Source organism: Gopherus flavomarginatus, chromosome 5, assembly GCF_025201925.1.
Source record: "Gopherus flavomarginatus isolate rGopFla2 chromosome 5, rGopFla2.mat.asm, whole genome shotgun sequence".
NCBI lineage: Eukaryota > Metazoa > Chordata > Testudines > Testudinidae > Gopherus > Gopherus flavomarginatus.
The window spans coordinates 66,451,770-66,474,941 of record NC_066621.1 but is presented as its reverse complement, the minus strand read 5'-3'; the positions used below and the strand labels follow the sequence as shown (position 1 = coordinate 66,474,941).

The following is a 23,172-nucleotide window of genomic DNA, read 5'->3' as shown; positions in this document are numbered from 1 at the left end:
AGGAATCATTCCTATTTTTACCGAGGCACCCCCAGCCAGCCTCACCTGAGGCCAGCCAGGAGCACTCACGGGCTGATGACAAGGACGGCTAGCAGTCCTATTGCACCATCTGCCACCGGGGAGGGGAGAGGAGCGGAGCGGCTACTGCTCTTCACTGCTGCAGCATCGCGTCTACCACCAGCATTCAGTAGACATAGGGTGACATTGAAAGAAGTCAAGAAACGATTTCTTTCCCTTTTCTTTCACGTGGGGGGGGAGGGAGTAAATTGTCGAGCTATACCCTGAACCACACCGGACAATGTGTTTGAACCTACAGGCACTGGGAGCTCAGCCAAGAATGTAAATATTTTTCGGAGACTGCTGTGGACTGTGGGATAGCTGGAGTCCTCAGTACCCCCTCCCTCCCTCTATGAGCGTCCATTTGATTCTTTGGCTTTCCGTTACGCTTGTCACGCAGCACTATGTAGCCTGGAGATTTTTTTCAAATGCTTTGGCATTTCGTCTTCTGTAACGGAGCTCTGATAGAACAGATTTGTCTCCCCATACAGCGATCAGATCCAGTATCTCCCGTACAGTCCATGCTGGAGTTCTTTTTGGATTTGGGACTGCATCGCCACCCGTGCTGATCAGAGCTCCACGCTGGGCAAACAGGAAATGAAATTCAAAAGTTTGCGGGGCTTTTCCTGTTTACCTGGCCACTGCATCTGAGTTCAGATTGCTGTCCAGAGCAGTCACAGTGGTGTACTGTGGGATACCGCCCAGAGGCCAATACCATCGATTTGCGGCCACACTAACCTAATCCGATATGGTAATACCCATTTTAGCGCTACTCCTCTCGTTGGGGAGGAGTACAGAAACCGATTTAAAGAGCCCTTTATATCGATATAAAGGGCCTCATAGTGTGGACGTGTACAGCGTTAAATCGGTTTAACGCTGCTAAAATCGGTTTAAACACATAGTGTAGACCAGGTCTCTCTTTAAGGCCTGGTGTCCATGCAAATTACCTAGCTGACAAGGGAGGAACAAATTTGCCTATATTTGCCCATAGCCAAATTTGCCCATATTACAGAGAGCTCAAATTTCAACCCCCTAAAAAGGGGAAAGAAGGAAGTCAAGTTAACCCATGAAAGGCAAAATGTCATTACAGACTTGCCTCACTCATATCTAAAATATCAAAACTCCAAGTATGTGATTAACCTAAAAGTCTATTTCAAGGAAAAGCCTAAGGTAAAGAAAAAGCTAAACCTTCAAAAGGGATATTGAACAAGTTGACCTAAAAAATGGTTTATCTAAACAAAAGTCTTGGCGTAACAAAAATGATTGTAAATGTACACTTGTAATAGATTTGTTGTTAATATTAATGCTAATGTTAACTCTTGTAACTAGTTCATAGCTGATGCCAAAAAATTGTAAAAATGTACAATGTGCATGGTCTTTGGAAAAACCCTTGAACATGTTAAAAGTGGTACATGAAAATGCACTATGTAATAGAAACCCTTATGATGATAATATTTTGGTCAATAAGAACACACTTGGTATTAGAAAGCCTAATAACGTTGAGGTTTCACACACAATCCAAAAACTTTCCACAACAGAAAAACCAATACAAGCTTGGACTGCTGTGCAAGAAAGAAAACTGAGGTACAAAATCTCACAGCCTTCATGGCTGAATGTCAGAGTAAGTGCTCTCTGAAGAACATTGATGGCTATGTTAAGTTAACACACAGACCAAACCCTGAAATCACTAAACGTGTTTCACAAAATATGGACTAAGTTGTCAACTTGGGCCAGGGTATGTATCAATACTTTGGCCTTACAAAGAATTAAATGTAAACATGGCTCATATCAAGATCAGAAGGTCCTTAAGGTGCATCCAGGAACTCTAACTGCTCCCTTCTACACCAATCTTGCATTGGGGTCTGACACATGGCCAAAAAGGGTTAAGTAGCTTGCAGTCTAAATGACCCAGATTCAACCTTTAGGGACATTTTGATAGATAATGTTTGTGGCTTTTTTGTGTTTACATATATATTGTTAGAGATTAACAATGTAATCGAACAGTTCCTATCGATGCTATAGTCTTTTAATTCAGAGATGAAAAGGAGATCCAAACATTTAAATGAACTGTAAAAATAGTGATATCACTGTATTCATCTCTTTTTGAAATGTGTAGCAAAACACCTGCAAATGGTGCAAAAAACAGGCAATTGCTTTATGTTAATCCCTGTAGCTAATTACTGGTGATGCTTAGGAAATAGATTTACTTCAAAGTCTCAATGACCGCCTATTGTTCGCCTAAGAACTCCGAGCTGTCAAGAGAAGACCTGGAACTGTATAAAAATAACCCTTGGGTCCTGATCCTTTATCTCCAATCTGCCTGATGCTATAGGGAAAGCTTGAGTCGTAGAATCATCCTGAATATGAACCTATGGACTAATTCTGAAAGAACTCTTTGAAACTACAGAGCTCACCATCTCTACTATGAATCTGATCTCAGAACTGTACTCGTGTTTGTATGTATGCTGATCTTTTAACCAATACTCTCATTCTTTTCTTTTTTAATAAATTTCAGTTTAGTTAATAAGAATTTGCAGTAAGTGTGTATTTGGTTAAAATCTGGAATATTCATTACCCTGGAAGGTAATATGTTCAGTCTTTTGGGACTGGTAAAACTTTCTTATGATTAATAAGATTTTCAGTAAGCCTCATCATATTTGACTTGGCTGTCTGGGTGGAGGCCTAAGGCTGGATTACTTAAAGGAAACTGTTTTGTTGGCGCTGGGTAACCAGGAAGATATTATAAAAGCCATTTTGTCCTGGCTTGATAAATCTAAGCATTGGAATATCCACCAGCTTTGGGGATTGTCTGCCCCATTCTTTGCAGTTTACCCTAATTGAGTAACCTCAGTGTAGCTCCCTGGGACCCCAGTCACACGTCCATTTACAGAACTCCCTCTGAGGTCAATAAGAGTTATGCCCTCAGAAGACTAAAGAATTTTGGACAGAGTGTAGAATCATTAGATTATACACTCAATTCAAATTTCACAGGTTTTCAGACTTTGCACCCTACCATGCAGTCAGGAAACTTGGAAAGTTTACATTTGGGCTACTGGTCTGCTCCTGTAGCATTTCTGAGCATCACAGACTTACAGCCTGATCACAAATAATTTCCGAGGTTTTTTGGACTGCAACCCCACTGTTGTCGAGCCACTTTGCTCTGCAGTACAATTTTTCTCCGCAACACTAGAATCCTGCTTGAGTTCAAAGAATTTATAAACTCTAACTAAAAAACTTCTAAGGAAGAAACAGTTTAAGGAAGCAGACTTTGTAAGTTTAGAAACCTGAATAACTCCAAACACACTGTTTTTATCTTTACACAGTTAAAACTAAAGATGCAAATAAGTGAAAAAGTTAAGGGTTAGGTTTTCATTACTGTTTGTGCACAACTGCACAATGTACTGCATGTACAGTTACTACAACTGAACATTAAATCATTAAATTGTGTATGCAAACTACCACTTTAATGTGTAATGATACATTTGTATGCATAATCAACAATTGCAGAAGTAAATTATGCATGCATTTTTGCATACAGTTATGAAAAACTGTCTCTGTGGTTCCAACAGAAACTTGACTGTGTTGTTCTTTGTACTATCTTCTATTCCTGGTTTTTTATTAAATTCATACTCCACGGTTCCTATCACTAAATGCATACCATACACACAAAAATACTTTTTATTTCTGCCTCTACAATAAATTTATGATGGATTTTCAATATATCACATATTTCTTCTCTCGGTTGTTTCTAACAAATTATGTATTCTTTTTATGCAATGCAAGATTTAAACTATATTTTAATAGATTGTTACTGACATAATTTAAATTATTTCATGTGCTAGAATAATATGATTCTCCACATCAGAGATGAGGAACAAGACGAAGGGAAAAGTGTGTGCTTATGTAAACAGTAAAGGTGATGGTGTTTCTGTAACACTACAGCAACACAACTTGCCAGGATGGATAGGAACTATCTCTGCAGTATACCTAGCCCTTGACAGGTGAGAGAGGGACTGAGCTCAGAACCCAAACTAATAATCCTCACATCACAGTGCACAAGACCACACTGACCACCACCTTTCCATGCAATTTCTGTGATAAAGATTTGTTAAGATGGTCCTATTGGAAGCTAGGCTTCACTATGGGATTATTAACAGGAATTGTTAGACATCATAAGAACAACTGTGTCATAAATATCAAATAAAATTGTACATAAGTTGCTAACAACACATTTATCTTTCTTCCATTCCTATATCCAACTATGAACTTGATCATTCAACTGTGGAGGTAAAGAAATGTGGTAACTTAGAGTATAAACTTTAACTTCGTGAGGTGAAAACAAGCTCACAGAACATAAGAACGGCCATAGTGGGTCAGACCAAAGGTCCATCTAGCCCAGTATCCTGTCTTCTGACAGTGGCCAATGCTGGGTGCCCCAGAGGGAATGAAAAGAACAGGTAATCATCAAGTGATCCATCCCGTCGCCCATTCCCAGCTTCTGGCAAACAGAGGCTAGGGACAACAACGTGGTATACCTGCAACCCTTGAAAAAGAGTCACTCTTTTAAAATGATTCCAAAATGGGTTCTCTGAATTTTATACATACTCCTTAAGACAAGATGATGGGAAGGGTAGAAAACTGCACACAGATCAGCCATTTTGTCTAAATTCTGTGAGAGGCTCTCAAACTCATAGACTTTAAGGTCAGAAGGTACCATCATGATGATGCAGTCCGATCTCCTGCACACTGCAGGCCACAGAACCTCACCCACCCACTCCTGAAATAGACCCCCTAATCTCTGGCTGAGTTACAGAAGTCCTCAAATCATGGTTTAAAGACTCCAAGTTACAGAGAATTCACCATTTACACTAGTTTAAACTTGCAAGTGACCCATGCCCCATGCTACAGAGGAAGGTGAACCCTCTCCCCCATCCCGCAATGTCTCTACCTATCTGACCCTGGGGAAAATTCCTTCCTGACCACAAATATGGCAATAAATTAGACATAACTGAAGATACGAGACAGAAGAGGCCTCATTAAGGAGCTCATGGATTAGATTAGAGACTGTAAGTAACTTGTCAATACCTCCTTAATGTAAAAAAGGAGAAATATCTTTAAGTAGTAAAAGGACTAATCTACTACATGAGTGACTGATTAGTGACAGAGTTCTCAGCCCCAGTTCTGTGTGGTAGAAGTTGTGGGATCCAGATCCTTGATCTCATTTTGTTCAAAAAAGACGGTTACTCACCTTTGTAACTGTTGTTCTTCAAGATGTGTTGCTCATATCCATTCCAGTTAGGTGTGCGCGCACCGCGTGCACGTTCGTCGGAGAAACTTTTACCCTAGCAACCCTGGTGGATTGGCTGGGCGCCCCTGGAGTGGCGCCGCTATGGCACCCAATATATACCCCAGCCGACCCGGCCACCCTTCAGTTCCTTCTTGCTGGCTACTCCGACAGTGGGGAAGGAGGGTGGGTTTGGAATGGATATGAGCAACACATCTCGAAGAACAACAGTTACAAAGGTGAGTAACCGTCTTTTCTTCTTCGAGTGATTGCTCATATCCATTCCAGTTAGGTGATTCCCAAGCCTTACCTAGGCGGTGGGGTCGGAGTGAGATGTGGCGGTATTTAGAACTGCTACGCCAAAGGCTGCATCATCTCTTGATTGTTGGACTAGTGCATAGTGTGAGGTGAATGTGTGGACCGATGACCAGGTCGCTGCACGGCATATCTCCTGGATAGGCACGTGCGCCAGGAAGGCTGCTGATGACGCCTGAGCTCTCGTGGAATGTGCCGTGAGGTGGCCAGAGGGGACACGAGCTAGATCGTAGCATGCGCGAATGCATGCAGTCACCCAGGAGGAAGTCCTCTGAGAGGAGATTGGCAGACCTTTCATCCGTTCTGCGACCGCCACAAACAGTTGGGGAGACTTTCGGAATGGCTTTGTTTGCTCAATGTAGAAAGCGAGTGCTCTGCGCACATCTAAGGAGTGTAGCTGCTGCTCCCTCCGAGAAGAGTGGGGCTTCGGGAAGAAGACCAGGAGGAAGATGTCCTGGTTGGTATGGAAGGCAGACACAACCTTAGGGAGGAACGCCGGGTACTGTGCAGATGTACTGTGTCTTTATGGAAAACGGTGTAGGGCGGGTCCACTGTGAGAGCTCTCAGCTCGGAGACCTGCCTGGCCGATATAATGGCCACCAGGAAGGCCGTCTTCCATGACAGGTACAGGAGCGAGCAAGTCGCCAGTGGCTCAAATGGTGGAAGCGTGAGCCTGTTTAGGACCAAGTTAAGGTCCCAGGCAGGAGCAGGGCGGCGTACGGGGGGGTAGAGAAGCTCCAGGCCTTTAACAAATCGAGCGACCAAGGGGTGGGAGAATACGGAGCGGCCACCTTCTCCTGGTAGGAAGGTAGATATGGCCGCTAAGTGTACCTTCAGGGAGGATGTCGCTAGGCCCTGCTGCTTAAGGTACCAGAGGAAGTCTAGGACCGTGGGAATCGGAGCCTCCAAAGGGGTCACACCCTGAGTAGCACACCAGCAAGAGAAGCGCTTCCACTTGGCCGTGTACGTTGATCGGGTGGAAGGCTTCCTGCTGCTAAGGAGGATATGCTGAACCGGTGTGGAGCAGCTCAACTCCGCCGCGTTCAGCCATGCAGGAGCCACGCCGTGAGGTGGAGGGCTCGTAGGTCCAGGTGACGGAGCCTGCCATGATCCTGTGTGATCAGGTCTGGGTGGAGAGGGAGGGGGATTGGAGGGTCCACTGACAGATCCAGCAAAGCGGTGAACCAATGCTGTCTGGGCCACGCAGGTGCGATCAGGATTAGACGCGCTTTGTCCCTGAGGAGTTTCAACAGGACTTTGTGCACCAGAGGAAATGGAGGGAAGGCATACAATAGGTGGTGGCTCCATGGCAGGAGGAATGCATCCGTGATCGACCCGGGAGAGAGACCTTGAAAGGAGCAAAACTCCTGGCACTTCCTGTTGGACCTGGTCGCGAACAGGTCTATGCGAGGAAATCCCCACTTCTGGAAGAGAGAATGGATGACATCCGGTCTGATCGACCATTCGTGGCATAGGAAGGATCGGCTGAGTCTGTCCGCCAGTGCATTCCTGACCCCTGGGAGGAAGGATGCCACAAGATTTATCGACTGGGCTATGCAGAAATCCCAGAGTCGAATGGCTTCCTGACATAGGGGAGACGAACGGGTTCCCCCCTGTTTGTTGATGTAGTACATGGCCGTTGTGTTTTCCGTGAATATCGAAACACAACGGCCATGCAGGTGTTGTTGGAACGTCTGGCAGGCGAGGCGGGCTGCCCTCAACTCCCAGACATTTATGTGGAGTGACAACTCTTGGGACGACCAGAGGCCCTGGGTACGCAGGTGCTCTAGGTGGGCCCCCCAACCCAGGGATGATGCATCGGTTGATAGAGTCATCGACGGTGGCTGTGGGTGGAACGGCATCCCCGCGCATACTAGGGATGGGGTCAGCCACCAGTCGAGGGAGCGGAGGGGGCCGGAGGGGACTGTCACCAATACGTCTAGGCGGTCCTTGCCCGGGTGGAATACCGAATGGAGCCACGTTTGGAAGGGTCTCATTCGGAGCCTGGCATACTTTGTCACATAAGTACATGCAGCCATATGCCCCAGTAGTGCGAGACAGGTGCGAGCTGAGGTGATTGCGGAGGCCTGCAAGCTCCGTATGATCGAGACGATAGTCTGGAAGCGGGGCTGAGGTAAGTAAGCCCTGGCTTGAGTAGAGTCCAGGGTCGCGCCTATGAAGTCCAACCTCTGCGTGGGGACCAGGGTGGATTTCTCGGCATTGAGAAGCAGGCCTAACTGGGAGAAGAGGTCCGTAACCACCTCGACATGCTGCCGCACCAGCAACTGGGAGGACCCCTTGAGGAGCCAGTAGTCGAGGTACGGAAACACGTGGATTTGCCGCCGACGGAGGTGGGCGGCCACGACGGCCATGCACTTGGTAAACACCCTCGGGGCCGTGGAGAGGCCGAAGGGTAGGACTGAAAATTGGAAGTGCTGATGTCCGACCGTGAAGCGAAGGTACTTCCTGTGCGGTGGAAATATGGCAATATGGAAGTACGCGTCCTTCATGTCGAGGGCGGCATACCAGTCTCCAGGATTCAGGGATGGGATAATGGTTCCCAGGGAGATCATGTGGAACTTCAACTTGAGCATCCATTTGTTGAGACCCCGCAGGTCTAGGATGGGTCTGAGACCTCCCTTTGACTTGGGAATCAGGAAATATCGGGAGTAGAACCCCTTTCCTCTCTCGTCTAGAGGTACTTCCTCTATAGCTCCTGCTGCGAGGAGAGATTGGACCTCCTGTCGGAGGGTTTGCTCGTGAGAGGAGTCCCTGAAGAGGGACTGGGAAGGGGGGCGGGAAGGGGGTGAGGAAGCAAATTGTAGGTGGTATCCTTGCTTCACCGTGCACAGCACCCAATGGTCTGATGTTAACTGGGACCACGCCAGGAGGAAGTGGGAGAGGCGGTTGGAGAAGGTAGGGGAAGGATCCTGTCTTGAGGCTGGTACGCCGTCCCCGGGCGCACCTTCAAAAGCCGGACTTGGGGCCCGGTGGTGCCTTGGAGGGCCCTTGGTTTTGGCCTCCCTGGGAGCTGAACTGGCGTCTGCGGCCCCCCCGGCCACGCCGTCTACTGAAGTTCTGCCTCTGGCGGGGTGGGAAGTATGGGCGGCGTGCTTGGGGCCTGAAGGGTCTACGCTGGGTGGCAGGGGTATGCATCCCCAGCGAGTGTATGATGACTCGATTGTCCTTCATGTTTTGCAGTCTGGAATCCATTTTGTCCGAGAACAAACCCTTGCTGTCAAAGGGTAAGTCCTGGACAGTGTATTGCAGTTCCAGGGGTAGGGTGGAGGCCTGAAGCCAGGAAATGCGCCTCATGGTGATTCCCGAGGCCAAGGTTCTGGCTGCTGAGTCGGCCGCGTCGAGGGAGGCCTGTAGAGAGGTCCTGGCCACCTTCTTACCCTCCTCCAGGAACGCACTGAATTCCAGGCGTGAGTCCTGGGGTAGTAGCTCAGAGAACTTACCCACCTCCGCCCATATATTGTAGCTATATCGACCCAATAGGGCCTGTTGGTTGGCCACACGGAGTTGCAAGGCCCCAGCTGAGTACACCTTGCGACCCAGGAGATCCATCCGCCTAGCCTCCTTGGATTTGGGGGCCGGTGCCTGCTGGCCATGTCGTTCCCTGTCGTTGACAGACTGGATAACTAGGGAAGAGGGAGGAGGGTGGACGTACAGGTACTCGTACCCCCGAGAGGGTACCATGTACTTTCTTTCAACTCCCTTAGCCGTCGGTGGAATGGAGGCTGGAGACTGCCAAAGGTTATCGGCGGTGGACTGGATAGTTTTGATGAATGGCAGGGCTACCCGGGTAGGAGCGTCTGCAGAGAGGATGCTCACTACTGGGTCCTCAACCTCTGGGACCTCCTCCACAGGTAGGCTGATGTTAAGGGCCACTCTGCGGAGGAGGTCCTGGTGGGCCCTGAGGTCTATCAGCGGGGGCCCTGAAGCTGAAGACCCGGCCACGGCCTCATCTGGCGAGGAGGAGGAGAAGGATACTTTGGCGATGAGGGCATCCTGGGTGGTCTCCTGCTCCTGGACCGGTTCCTGCTCCAGCTGACCCGGGGAGTCTGGTGGCAGTTGTTTTTCCGACTCAACCGCGAGGGGGCGGAAACAGTGGCCTCTGGTACCCGATGTTCTGAGGTGGCAGAACGGGTCTGGGGCAGGGGGCCACCCTGGGCCTGATGGTATGCCCAGGGTGTCCAAAAACCCCACTGTTGGGATCCCACGTCCTGCGGGCAGGGGTCCTGGAACACTCCCAGCAGTACTTGGGGATCCTGGCCCCGGTCGTAGTAGCTACCCGCCTGGGAGGATGCCGACGTTCCTCTGGACGGCCATGGTGGAGCAGTGAAAGTTGGAGCCGAAGTTCCAACAGACCTTACACCTCTGGGTTGTGGTGACCGGTGCCGGTATTGGTGACGGTGCCGAGAGCGAGACCGGGACCTGCGACCGGCTCGGTGCAGGGAGGTTGACCAAGATCTCGAGTCTCTCTGTCTCGATCTGCTCCTGGAGGTGCGGTGCCCGGCGTGGTGCCGTCAGCTGGAGCGGTACCGCGAGTATCGGGGTGACACTCGAGATGTCGACCGGTGCCGGAAGCCTGACCGGTGCCGGGAGCGTGAGCGGTACCGAGGTGAAGGTCGGTGCCGGGAGCCTGAACGGTGCCTAGGTGAATGCTGGTGCCGGAAGTCTGACCGGTGCCGAGACCGAGATTGCCGTCGAGAGTGTGACCAACGTCTCGATGTGAAGCGTCCGCAGGACCGCGATCTGGAGTGGTGCCGGTCTGCTACGCTGACCGAAGTTGGTCTGGTCAGGGTCAGCTTGCCCATTGAATGCAGTACCCGCACCGGCGGTGCCGGGGGTAAGGGCGGTGGCGCATCGGTGATCGCAATTAGATCTCTCGCTGCGGCAAACGTCTCCGGGGTAGATGGTGAAGCAAGCTCTACCACGGTGGGCACCGGGGAGCCGCCAGGTGCCGGACTCGATGGCCCTCGTAGGGTCGGAGTCAACGGTGCTGGCTTAGTCGGTGCCGCGGCAGGTATCGGTGCCGGGCGGTCCGGCTTTGGTGCAGGCTCTGGCTGTGAGGCGGATGTTGGCGGGATGACTTGCGCCTTCGCCGTCTTCGACCTCGGGGAGAGGGAGCGGCTCGGAGCTGGTTTCGGCGCCTGCGGGGGCCGGTGCCGTGAGTCCTTGGTGGCAGCGCTCGGTGCCGTGGTGGTGCCCTTGCTTACCGGCTGGCTTGTGTTCGGTGCAGAGGGCGGAGGTGTCAGGGCCGCTTCCATAAGGAGTTGTTTTAATCTAATGTCCCGCTCCTTCTTGGTTCTCGGCTTGAAAGACTTGCAAATCGAGCACTTAGTCGATAAGTGTGACTCCCCGAGGCACTTTAAGCAGGAGTCATGGGGGTCTCCAACCAGCATAGGCTTGTGACAAGCCGAGCACTGCTTGAAACCCGATGAGCCGGGCATGAGCTCCGGCTCCGGGTGCAGGGAAGGAGTGATCCCCGATCCCCTCAAACAATCACTAACAACTACACTATTAACACTAACTAACTAACTAACTGTATAACTATATATATATATACACAACAATTAACTACAACTACAGTATAACAACGATAAGGAGACTATGAGCTGCTAGGGAGTGTGGAGGTCAGCGAAGCTGCGCTCCACAGTTCCAACGACCGACACGGGCGGTAAGAAGGAACTGAAGGGTGGCCGGGTCGGCTGGGGTATATATTGGGCGCCATAGCGGCGCCACTCCAGGGGGCGCCCAGCCGACCCACCAGGGTTGCTAGGGTAAAAGTTTCTCCGACGAACGTGCATGCGGCATGCGCACACCTAACTGGAATGGATATGAGCAATCACTAGAAGAAGAATGTATCCATTCCAACAGATAATTACACAGAATTGAATTTTGTATAACTTTTTGTTTACACTCAGATATGTTGTGTGCTCATGCTAAAAACTCTGAAAAAATTTAGTTTGGCCAACTGATTACAAGTCCTTTATGTTTTCCTATTAGTGTACATTAATTTGCTTGTGGGGCCTCAACTGGGAATGGAAACTGAACTTTGAGGTTTGAGAGAGACTATAACCACAGGTTGAGGAAAGCAAGGTAGGGATACAAACTGAAAGCACTGTTGCCTTTTCAAATCTGAGATGCTTCCTGTTTTTATGTCCATATTATTTTATTTTTATATATCTAATCTTTCAGAACCAAAGCACATAGATAGGATTATTGAATTGAGATGGTTAGGATAAAGCCCAAGAAATAAATGATCTTCCTTCATTAAAACATTAAATATTTCAACATCAAGGATAAGGCTAAATATTTGGGTGGGAGGGTTGTTTTTTTGGTTTTTTGTGATCATAAAATATGTTGAGAGAAACCTTTTATCGTGTGACCTAGTGACAGTTGTCATGGGTTAAATTATGTTAAAAAAGGGAATGGATTTTCTACTAAAGTATAACCTCATGAGTCCTAACCCTAAAAAGAATATTAAACTCATTTTAATTGAGGCTTCATCTTGGAAGTGTAAATGCTACCGAATCATTTCTGGACAGGTATAAACATGTAACCTACTGCTGAAAATACATTTCTTTGGATTTCGCCCCCAAAAAAATATTGAGTGAATTTGTTGTTCCTGAAACCGTGGTAGTATTAGCACTTGCTAAAGCCAGGCATAGTGCAGACAGCTGTTGTATTACCTACCCTACATAGTTCTGTCAAGACGCCTCATCTGTGAGATACAATATCATTATTTCAAGTTCTACATCTCTCTTAACAACAACTTCCAAACACGCCAAATTTTGAGATATTTTTAACAAAATTTCATATTTTTAGAATCCTGATCACAGCTACCTTAGTGCCAAAAATAGTATGAGCAGTATGGAAGATCATTGTCAGATCCAGTTTCCCTCATGCTTTAATACTGGTATGACTATAATCTAAAATAAATTAACATTCAATTGTACCTAATTCCAAACACCATTAACATCCCATTGAAATGAAATTCGAACAGCTAAATACTAAAACTATCAGGCTTATGGAAAAATTACTAACCTTCTGCCACTCAAGTTCCTGTTTCTCCATAATAATTTTATTAATTTGATCTTCATAATTAATTTCAGCATCCTAGTTTTAAAAAATAAAAAGGTAATTATCCATAATTTTAAACACATAGGAACAATAAGTAAAGCCAATTAAATGTACCAACAAAATTAGTGTAGTTTTGCTCTTCTATTTTTCAGCTACCGTTCAATATATAGAATAGTATGTTTCGATCCACCAAAAAGCACGGAGGTTAAAATAGCATAACCAAGACTATATACATACACATTGAACATGTTTATTGTTTGTACATCCTCTTCAATCAGAAAAATCTTAGCATGAATGAAATAAGTAAGGGTTGACAGGGAGATGTAAGATTGGGAATTAGGAAAACAATTAATTTAATTATCAGTAAGTAATATTTCCCTTGTCATACCTATACTCTTCATCATCCTACAACAAATCGAGAGTCAGAGTGAAATAGAACAAGATAGGCTTGTCTTGAACTCATGCTTGAAAAACCTTTATGACTTAATTGTCTGATGAGACCAAGCCACGATACCGAGATGAGAACAAAGCAACATCATGTAATGAATGTGAGAAGAATCAATTTAGCAATGGTTAGCTACAGATAACCATGGTTAATGTCTCTGCCCATAAAGTGTTAAAATTGAGCCCCTTCAAGAAGACTTCAACAATAAAATTGAAAGCTTCCTTCCAAAAATTATTTCTGTTATTGTGGCCATACTTGAACAATACTTTCTGAAAGTATCCTAGCTACAGGGAGAGATAATCAAAACTGAATCTTTTTTAGGATGCTGCGCAAAACCAGTCACTTTGAAAGAAGGGTGGAATATTTATCAACTTCTTGTACCAAGAAGTTTTTGTGCCAGTCAAGTGAGAACAAAAAAGATAAAGAGAAGGCAATAGCTGTTCAAAGTAAATTTAGATATGTGGTCAAGAAGATTATGCTAAAACAAGGCCTGATAGCCACAGACATCTGGCCCAAAATGGAATTAACGTGATCTTTGCCTCTTCCTACTTCATAGTATGGGAAAAAATCACAATAGATAAGCAGAGGTGGGAAGATATATGTCAATTCCCCAATTATTACAAAAGCATCTGCCTGGGGATCAAACAACTACTGTGGTAGCAAAAGATACCTTTGCTGACAGTTTATTATGGTTGCCACCAAGTTATAGGAGATCTCCTGAAATATTTAATATTAAAGTGTAGTTTTCTGAAATCAACTCCCTTTTGTTAAGTCAATATGCACATATATTGCTCTTCCCCGGCAAATATAAAGCTCCGAGAGAAGAAAAAACACGATTTTGTCTACTGGCAGAAGGTCATGATTTCCAGCAAGAACTGACCATTTACTGGTGACCCTGTATATTGTGGCAGACTACTCATTACTGTCCTGGTATGGCATGTGACCAAGATATGAAGACTTTTAGAGATTCTTACAGAGCTATGTTGACATGTAGTTCTAAGCACCAAAAGGTTAATGTTAAGCCTTCTCTCTGCCATTGATCATTGTCTAAATGAGGTGAATACCATAAGATAAGATCCCTCTCTTAAAGGGATAGCTACACTTGTAATATATATTTGATCCTCTGTGTGGGATACATTCTAACAATAGTCAAATTGAAAAAAGACAGAGGTGTTTTTCCAAGCTCTGCACACAAAATAAGCAACTGCTCTTAGTAGATCGTGCAGATGTTCAATATATAATTACATGCACTCTCTGGGCTTCTTGAGCTTGGCTGCTTCTTGGTTGGTTTCAGATGGCCTGCTAGGTTCCTTTGGCTTGGCTCCTTCCTGACTGGGGACAAAAATGTAAGTCATAATATTCTCCCAAGACCACCCACGAGTGGTACCAAAATGAACCGTCATTTAGACTAAATTGTATAGATCTTCTTTTCTTTCCAGGAAGTTAAATAGTTAACTGTTGGCAGTTAAACTATTATAATTGAGCATCTAAATTTACACCCAATGAGATGAATGGGGCAGTTCACACTTCAGAACTATTTCAGGATCTCTGCAAACTTAGTCAGACATCAATGCATTAGTTTGCTGTTGGGATTGTTTTCAAGGTTTACTTGACAATTATTAAGGCTAGAGATTTACTTTTTTTATTAAATGAAAGTTGTTATTCTAGAGAATAAAAGACAGCTTGAGAGAGGTGACAATACACCATACCACTGAATACCAGAAAAATCTGAGATCTGCATTCTAACAAAAAACGGTAATCCTGTGATGGCCACAATCTAAATCAGCCCTGACAGTAGGGACAATAATGGGCATATCCTCCAGGGACAGCAGACTATGATAACTTCCAAGAGAAACATCTGTGAATGCCTTTGGTGAAATCCTAAATTAAAGTAGGTCCAAAAATATATTACTCTTCTGAGATCAGTCTAGATGAGGGTTTCTGCTGACTTGCAGTACCCTAGTAAAACCAGTAATATTTTCCATGTAAATTTGCCTTTGAATTAAACAACACATTTATGATAGTATATTAACATATCTAGGATAGTGTATATCCCTGCTATTTTGGAAACAATGATATTTGATTAATGGCTGTTGCTACCCAAAGAAAAGAAAAGAAAAGAAAAGAAAGAAAAGAAAAGAAAAGAAAAGAAAAGAAAAAAGAGTCCTTGAACTATTATTTCTTATACACACATCTTTGAGATCTTTTGATAGAATATCCTATATGAATTTAGCAGCAGTAGTATTTGTTGTTGTTTTATAGATTCATACACCTGAAATATCCTATGAAGAGTCATATGTTAGAGCAGGGGTTCACATGCTAGAGCAGTGGTACTCCTGGAGGTACGCAGAGGTCTTCCAGGGGTATATCAATTCATTAGCTATTTGCCTAGTTTTACAACAGGCTACATAAAAAGCACTAGCAACGTCTGTACAACTAAAATTTCATGCTGACAGAATGAAAAGTAAAGCAATTTTTCAGTAATAGTGTACTGTGACACTTTTTATTTTTATGCTTGATATTGTAAGCTGGTAGTTTTTAAGTGAGGTGAAACTTGGAGTATGCAAGACAAATCAGACTCCTGAAAGGGGTACAGTAGTCTGGAAAGGTTGAGAACCACTGTGCTAGAGAAAACCTCCCATGCACGGTGTGACCCGGGGAGCTTGGGATAGCCCTCACTGGAAACGCCAAGGTCAGGACAGGCTGCAAAAAGGAGAGAGATATTCCCAAGACTGGTGGCTAACACTGAAGTTTAAACTCCCCAACCACTCACAAACTGTGCTTCTGATCCCCACACTGGTTATCAAGGAGCAAAAGAAGAAAATCGCACAGCCACGCTTACTGCATTCCAGTTCTAGCCTTTTGCATTCCTGGGCAGCTTTTCTTCTCTCTTCAGCTTCTTTCTCCAGCCAGGCCAAGAATTGCTTCTCTTGCATTCAAAGTTCTACCACTTCTTTCTTATATCATAGGCACTGGCTCTCAGAGCCCTCACTGGAAATGCTAAGGTCAGACAGGCTGCAAAAAGGAGAGAAATACTCCCAAGACTGGGGGGTAATACTGAAGTTAAACTCCCCAGCCAGTCACAAACTGTTCTTCTGGTCCCCACACTGATTATCTAGAAGCAAAAATAAATCACATAGCCCCCTTTAGTGCATTCCAGTTCTCTGGCTTCCAATCAGCACCTATGTCCAGTATAGTGAGAAGTTATTTGAAAACTCTGCTCACATATACAAAATGTTCTTCTAACCCCAAAGGGCCAGCCATGTTACCAGGTCTGTATAGGCTTGGATCTTACTCAAAATACCATGCCGCCAATCAATCCTTCAGTGCCTAAAACTAAAGGTTTATTATAAAGAAAAAAGAAAGAAGAAGAAGAAAGCTGTTAAATGATAAGGCAGTTACATACATACAAAGACTTCAAAGTCCATATATCAGGTTCTTAGCAGTACTGGTGAATTTGGTGGCTTGAAAGTCCCTCTGGAACACATCCACAGCTTGGATGGTTCATTCAGTCCTTTGTTCAGAGCTTCATTTGTAGAAAAGTTACTCCAGAGGTAAGAAGCAGGAATAAAGACAAAATGGAGAAGACTTTTTATAGTCTTATGCCATGTAGTTTGTATTTCCTTTGTTTCAAACACAAGCTGCCCAGCATATGGCATGGAACCCTTAGAGTTCTGTCCACAGGCATGCCCCTGCATGCCTTCCTGAGTCATAAGGTGTAGCCCTTGACCCTTTCAGTGGGTTCATTGTACAGTTGATGTCCCTTGATGGGGCATCAAGCAGGGTAGGCAGTGCTGATGCCAATCTGTCTGGGGGTGTCACCCAGATGCACAGCACAAATTTGGAAATACAGATATACCATACATATTTATAACTTACAATACAAAGGTGATACAAACATAAACAAGATTATACTTGGCAAATTATAGCATTTTCGCTGATACCTTACATGGCATATCTGGCACAATTCATTGCAATATTACAATGCAATGAATTGGTATTCATAATATAGTAAAGTGTCCCCCAGATTCCATACAGTGTCACATATAGATGTCCCCTTCCTATGCAGAGTGAGAGAATCAGACATTGCCATAAGACTCTCTTTCTCATGTTCCCAGGCTCCAAAGAAGTGTTCTGTAGTATATGAACAGGAGGGTGTCCAGGGGGAATGAATTCATTATGTGCACAGTCACCACATCAACAGTGTAGGAAATCTGCTGTAAAGGTGATACATCCTAATAACCTTTTCTGGGAACCCCATTCTAAAGAGGGTTTCAAGGGCAACAGCCACATCAGGAAGCTATGGGATGGAGTAGAAAAGCCTGGAACTACTCCAGAAGCACAGATCCTCTGTGCACATGGCCATGCCTTCCAACAGATCTCAGAGGCAAACACAAAATTTAAAAAGATAATAAAATGGTTTCTGTACTCCCTGAGTGATACTTTCTAACATCAACAAATTAGTTTTCTTATATTAATCTATAAACAGTGAACCAGAAAGCATCCTGTATCCTCCTCCGTTGGTGATAAAAGCAAATTATTTTGAATACTTTATGACTTTTTATAGAAGTGTCAAACAATTTATTTACAAATACCATTAACATGTGCTACAACTAAACTACACATTAATGAAAAGAAAAAACTAGGATACATCATTAGCAAAACTCTTGTAGAAAATACTAAGTAAAGATTTTGCAAGTAAAATGTCCTCATGGTCATTATGAATTTATTTATCATAATCCCTCAGATTTTAAGGATGCAATCGTAGCAACTGCTTCTTTAACATAGCATAATGATTGGTTTTAAATGAATGTGAGATACAGAGAACAACAGCAGAGGACAAAAATCTTTCATTTATGAGCTCAGTCCTGCAAACACTCACGTAAGTAAGTAATGGCACTCACATAAGTGGTCCCTTAAGTAGCAGTTTCTTGCCCCCATATGGATTCTGACTACAGTAGGACTAAAGTGATTAAATTTTGCAAAGTCACTAAAGAGTTCACATGTTTGCAAGACTGAGCCCTCAAAATGCTTTTGATTAGCCTTCACTACACTCCAGCTAATTTTTAAATAAATATATATATATTTAAAACATCCAATTTGATTGTTATACACTTTTTGTGTTTCCTTGATGTTACTAGGCTTGGAAAGGATTAGATTTTTGTTGATAAATGTGAGTAAACATTGATTTCACTGTACACACGAACAGATGAAAAAATATTTCCATCAACAGTAAGCAAAATTCACAGACAGGCAAAGTAAGAAAAATGCTGTATGATTAGTTATTAGTTTGATTTAAGGATATTTACCTAGTATATTTTGAAATGTGACATTGACAATTTGTGTTTTAATGGTTACAAAGCTTTAACTTTTTGTTTGACCTCTACCCCATATTTTCCTGCAACTGTGAAATTTAAAATTGATAAAAATTGAAAAAAATGCTTCAAAATAAACATCAATATTGTCCATCAAAATTATAAAAAAAAGTTTAATTTCTCAAGTTGAACTATTACAAACACAGTTGTGTCTAAACAAAAGCTTTTTTCTTTACAATGTCGTCTTCTTTTGATGCATTCAGTAAAGCCAAAATTCATAGTTTGTGACATTACAAAACAAACCATAGACGGTAGACTAACAAATAATTAAGACATGAGAAGGAGACTGATAAAAAGGGGGAAAACAGCTATTAATTCACCCTGATCCTGGACCCACTGAAATCAGTGGTAAAACTAGCACTGATTTAAATGGGAGTAGGTTGGGCACCTATACAGTATTTTCATAATTAGCTATGATGAAAAAGGAAATATAGGAAAAAGTATATAACATTTGGGTAAAGTACTATAAACCAGTCTCTCAAGTTCTCTGCCCATGGAACTTCTATTCCAGTTAATTGAATTCTAGAGCTCACTTGTTAACAATTGTCTGAATGTAGTCAATGCTCTTTAGTTTAAATTACAAGATAATTATTTTATAAAAAATATATTTTTCAAACTATTCTTAATCCAACACACACTCCATTTCAATTTGTTTAATTTCAAAATGTACATGTAACTAAAGAGCTTTAAATGTGAATGAGGACATGAGCAAACAACCGGAGCTACATTTCATTATATATTCTGGCTTTAAAAGTTAGGACTCAGAGAAATGTACTGCTACTAATGCTAATTAAAAACCTTAATATTTAGCTATTATGTTAATATTAAGCATTTCAAATTGAACTAAACAAACACAGACCATTCAATATAGGTTTGAAAATTAGATTTAAAATACAAACTGTCTTTGATAAATTCATGGCCTCAAAAAAACACTGAACCAACAGGGTGTTTTAATTTCCTCCCAAACCTACACAAATTTTGTCTGGATTTCTGTCCTAGATATTACAAAAAAGAATTTGGAAACTTATCAGAAATACCAGTGTATACAATAACTATTGGTAAAAAGCTACCACCATATTAAATTGCCAGGGAGAGTAACAATTATCTGATAAAGATGTTCGTATGTGAAATTGCTAACAATTAAAAACTTTAGCCAACATTAACTCGTTGACTTCCTTTATAGGATTGCTATCTTTTACTCATTGTGGATTTAAAGTTTTTAAAAGTTGCCCTCCCATTTAAAAAAGTTCTTGAAGCTGTTTAAAAAAACAACTTTGTTATATTTAGGAAGAAAATACTGTATATAACTTTAATAAGCTATCAAAAAACATAAAATCTTAAAAGTGTTTATTTTTTATTATATGCCTTAGGACTACAAGGATTTAAGTGTTTTCACAAAAACACTATCATAACAATAAAAGAGGAGTAATTTGATGGTTTATTTACTCGTTATAACCTTTAGAAAGTGTCAAGCCTATTTTAAAGTGTTTGCTTCAGGCTGTAGTTTTACAAGATGGGCTCTGGATTGGTCAGGCCCCCTCAATTCTTGACCCTGAATAGATTTAGGAACAGAGGACAGCTGGCTGATGTCCAAGCAGCCAAAACTGCTGTTAGGTACTTTTACTATCTTTTTTACTATCTTTTTCAAACTTATAATCCACCTCCTACGAAATTGCACATCCAATTTCTCATGCTGCTCAGTCAAATAGTTCTCACACTTTTCTGATTGGTTTCAGAGTAGCAGCTGTGTTAGTCTGTATTCGCAAAAAGAACAGGAGTACTTGTGGCACCTTAGAGACTAACAAATTTATTTCAGCATAAGCTTCTTCGGAAGTGAGCTGTAGCCCACAAAAGCTCATGCTGAAATAAATTTGTTAGTCTCTAAGGTGCCACAAGTACTCTTCACTTTTCTGATTGTTTTCCAGTCTGATCAGGATTCCTTACATAAAAGTTTTATTTGGGTATTTAGTTCAACAGATTTCCTGTATATTTTTTTCAATTTCCAATATTTCTGATAGGACCTTGTTGGAAATTTGATTATATGATTTCTTAAAGCCCCATAATCAGACACTGGGCTTTATTCTCAAAGGCATTTCCTGTTAAGAAGCACGCTGTCAACTAAATGTCTATATATACTTGAGATAAGTAACTCACTGACTGAACTACCTTTCCAACCACCTTCCCCTTTGAAAATTCTTTTTTCACTGTTCTCACCTTAATCCCAACATAGTTTTTGACTAGATTTGTTCTCTTAAAGCTTCTCTACCTGACCTTTCTCCACCAATTACTTGCGCTGCTCTCTGCCTTAAACCAACCTATTCCCTGTCAAAACTCCCATTATTTTCCATACCAGCAGTTGTGGGCTCTCTAACACATTGGTAAGTGTCTTAAAAACATTATTGTATGCCTCATTTCAAAATCCGTTAAGAGATCTGGAAACCTCATCAGATGCTCTACAGTTTCTTATAATCCATCTTCCTAACAGAGTCAGCAAGACTGGCCCATGATATGACTTCCACAAAGCAGTGGTCTCAACAACCCACAAAAACCACTGAATACCAACCTCCATCTTTATTGCGCCATTACTGGCTACTAAGTCTAATTTCTACTCTTCTTTTATTTCCCTTGTTATCTTTATTCATTCTTCTATACTAGGAATCTTCTTCTTCACCCACCCTTCAGATCTTCTTTTATCAGCCTTTCCCATACCAAATGTACGTTGCCTGCAGGCATCATTTTGTCAATTGTTTTCTATTTCCCACCAATTAGATAATAAGCATTTTGTGGTAGGGACCATCTTTTTATTCTGTTTGTATAACACTTTGTACATGGTCCCGATACATGACTAGGGCTCTTAAATGCTACAGTAATACTACTACTACTGCCAATATTAATATTTCCTACTCAAAACATTTCTCTATTGCTGCCTTCTCCTTTCTTGCCAATCCATCCCCTTATTCAACCCTGGATATCTCAGGCAAACCACCTCCCGTAACTTCCTTTCCATTCTTATCATTTGCGGGCTCCTACTCTTGCTCACTACATTAAAACATTGTCAACAATTCTCATTCCCCTAGTATATGCTCCAATTCTACAAAATCTGCCTCACTACACTTTCTTAAAAAATCCTTGACTCTCTCACTAATATTTCTCATTCTTTAACTTTGCCTTTCTCAAAGTTCTTGGAAATATAGGCTTCTCATTTTCCAATTCCATCTCACATAATACCCATGACCTTAATATGTGTTTTACTCTGGATGTAGCATAAATACCGCTCTTCTCCTTGTGGTCAACAACCTCCTTGTTTTTACTTATGATTACACCTTCTCTGTCATGTGGTTTGACATCACTGGTCACAGAATTGGCCACTGTGGACTATTTCTTCCTCCTAGATTACCTACATAGCTCAGCAGCAGGAAACCAGAGAAACCTGCAAAGATTCTGCTCTCAACAATCTAACTGTTCCACATGTCAGAGGACGGCTCTTTTTCTGCATCACGACCCTCCTGTACAGAGTCCAAAAAGGTTCATTCCTTGGACCACTACTTTTTCCTACAATTTTAGTCCTGTCTTTAACTATAACCACCACTTTTAAGATAACAGTCATCTATACAGATATTTCAACATTGTTAATAATTCATTTCAGTTCTCCCTGTCTGTCTCTCAACAGGGTAAATTTGTGGCCCAGAATATATTTCCTCCCCCCCACCCCGAATCTCCATATGTGTGCATATCTACTGATAACCTATTGTCACAATATTGCCCAATTATATCTCTGCATCTTCTCTACCTCTGCTGAAATCCACATCCATGCTTTATATTCCTCCCGCCTTCATTGTTGAAGCTTTAGAACCGCCCCAAGTCTTAACTCTCTAGACTACACTATGTTCAGAATACTTCTACTCATATTTTCACTGAAATAATGTGTGCTGTTCTTTTAAGAGAGGCTAAAAACCAGGCACAGCCTTCATCAAGTTCAGCCCAGAACCAAGGAATCCTAGGAAATGTAGTTTCCAAAAGGACCATAGGAACTGTAGTCTGGGCAGAAATACTTTCTGAGAATGGGGGCTTTGAAATAAAAAAGATCCTTGACTGTCAGTGAAGAAACTATTAGTGAGGTAGCAAAATATCTAGTGGTTCTCCTTTTGAGAGAACCAACCAGTTCAGTCCCAAAAAAAGAGGTTATTCATCATCTGCAGTAACTGAAGTTCTTTGAGATGTGGGCCCGTCAGTTCTCCATTTCAAGTGTGCATGCACTCCATACACCTTTGATCAGAGATTTTCAGTAACATGCCTGTTCAACCCACACATGCACCCTACAACTCCTCATGCCTCGAATTGAGGATATATTGGGCTGTATGGGTGAACTACCAGGAGTTCCTTCTCTACTGCAAAGTCTCTTGAAGGAAACTCTGAAGCAGAGGGGAAGGAGGACAGGTAGTGTAGCACCCATGAGGACACAAAACTTGAGGAATTCCAATTACCGAACATGGTGAATAACCTCTCCTTCAAGTAGGGTCCCTATGAGTGCTCCACTTCAGGTGATTTCCAAGCAGTATCCTCTGAAAGAAGAGGGGGCTTCGGAACTGGATCCAACAATGAAG

At 43.0% G+C, this 23,172-nt stretch overlaps 1 protein-coding gene across 1 annotated transcript in view; it reads right to left on the bottom strand.

Annotated features, from left to right (window-relative positions):
• CCDC73 (coiled-coil domain containing 73) overlaps positions 1-23,172 on the bottom strand; it is a 153,524-nt gene that overhangs the window by 111,379 nt on the left and 18,973 nt on the right. Inside the window, exon 3 of the mRNA XM_050955037.1 lies at positions 12,713-12,784. Coding sequence (XP_050810994.1) covers positions 12,713-12,784 — 72 coding nt within the window. The remainder of the gene's footprint in view (positions 1-12,712; positions 12,785-23,172) is intronic.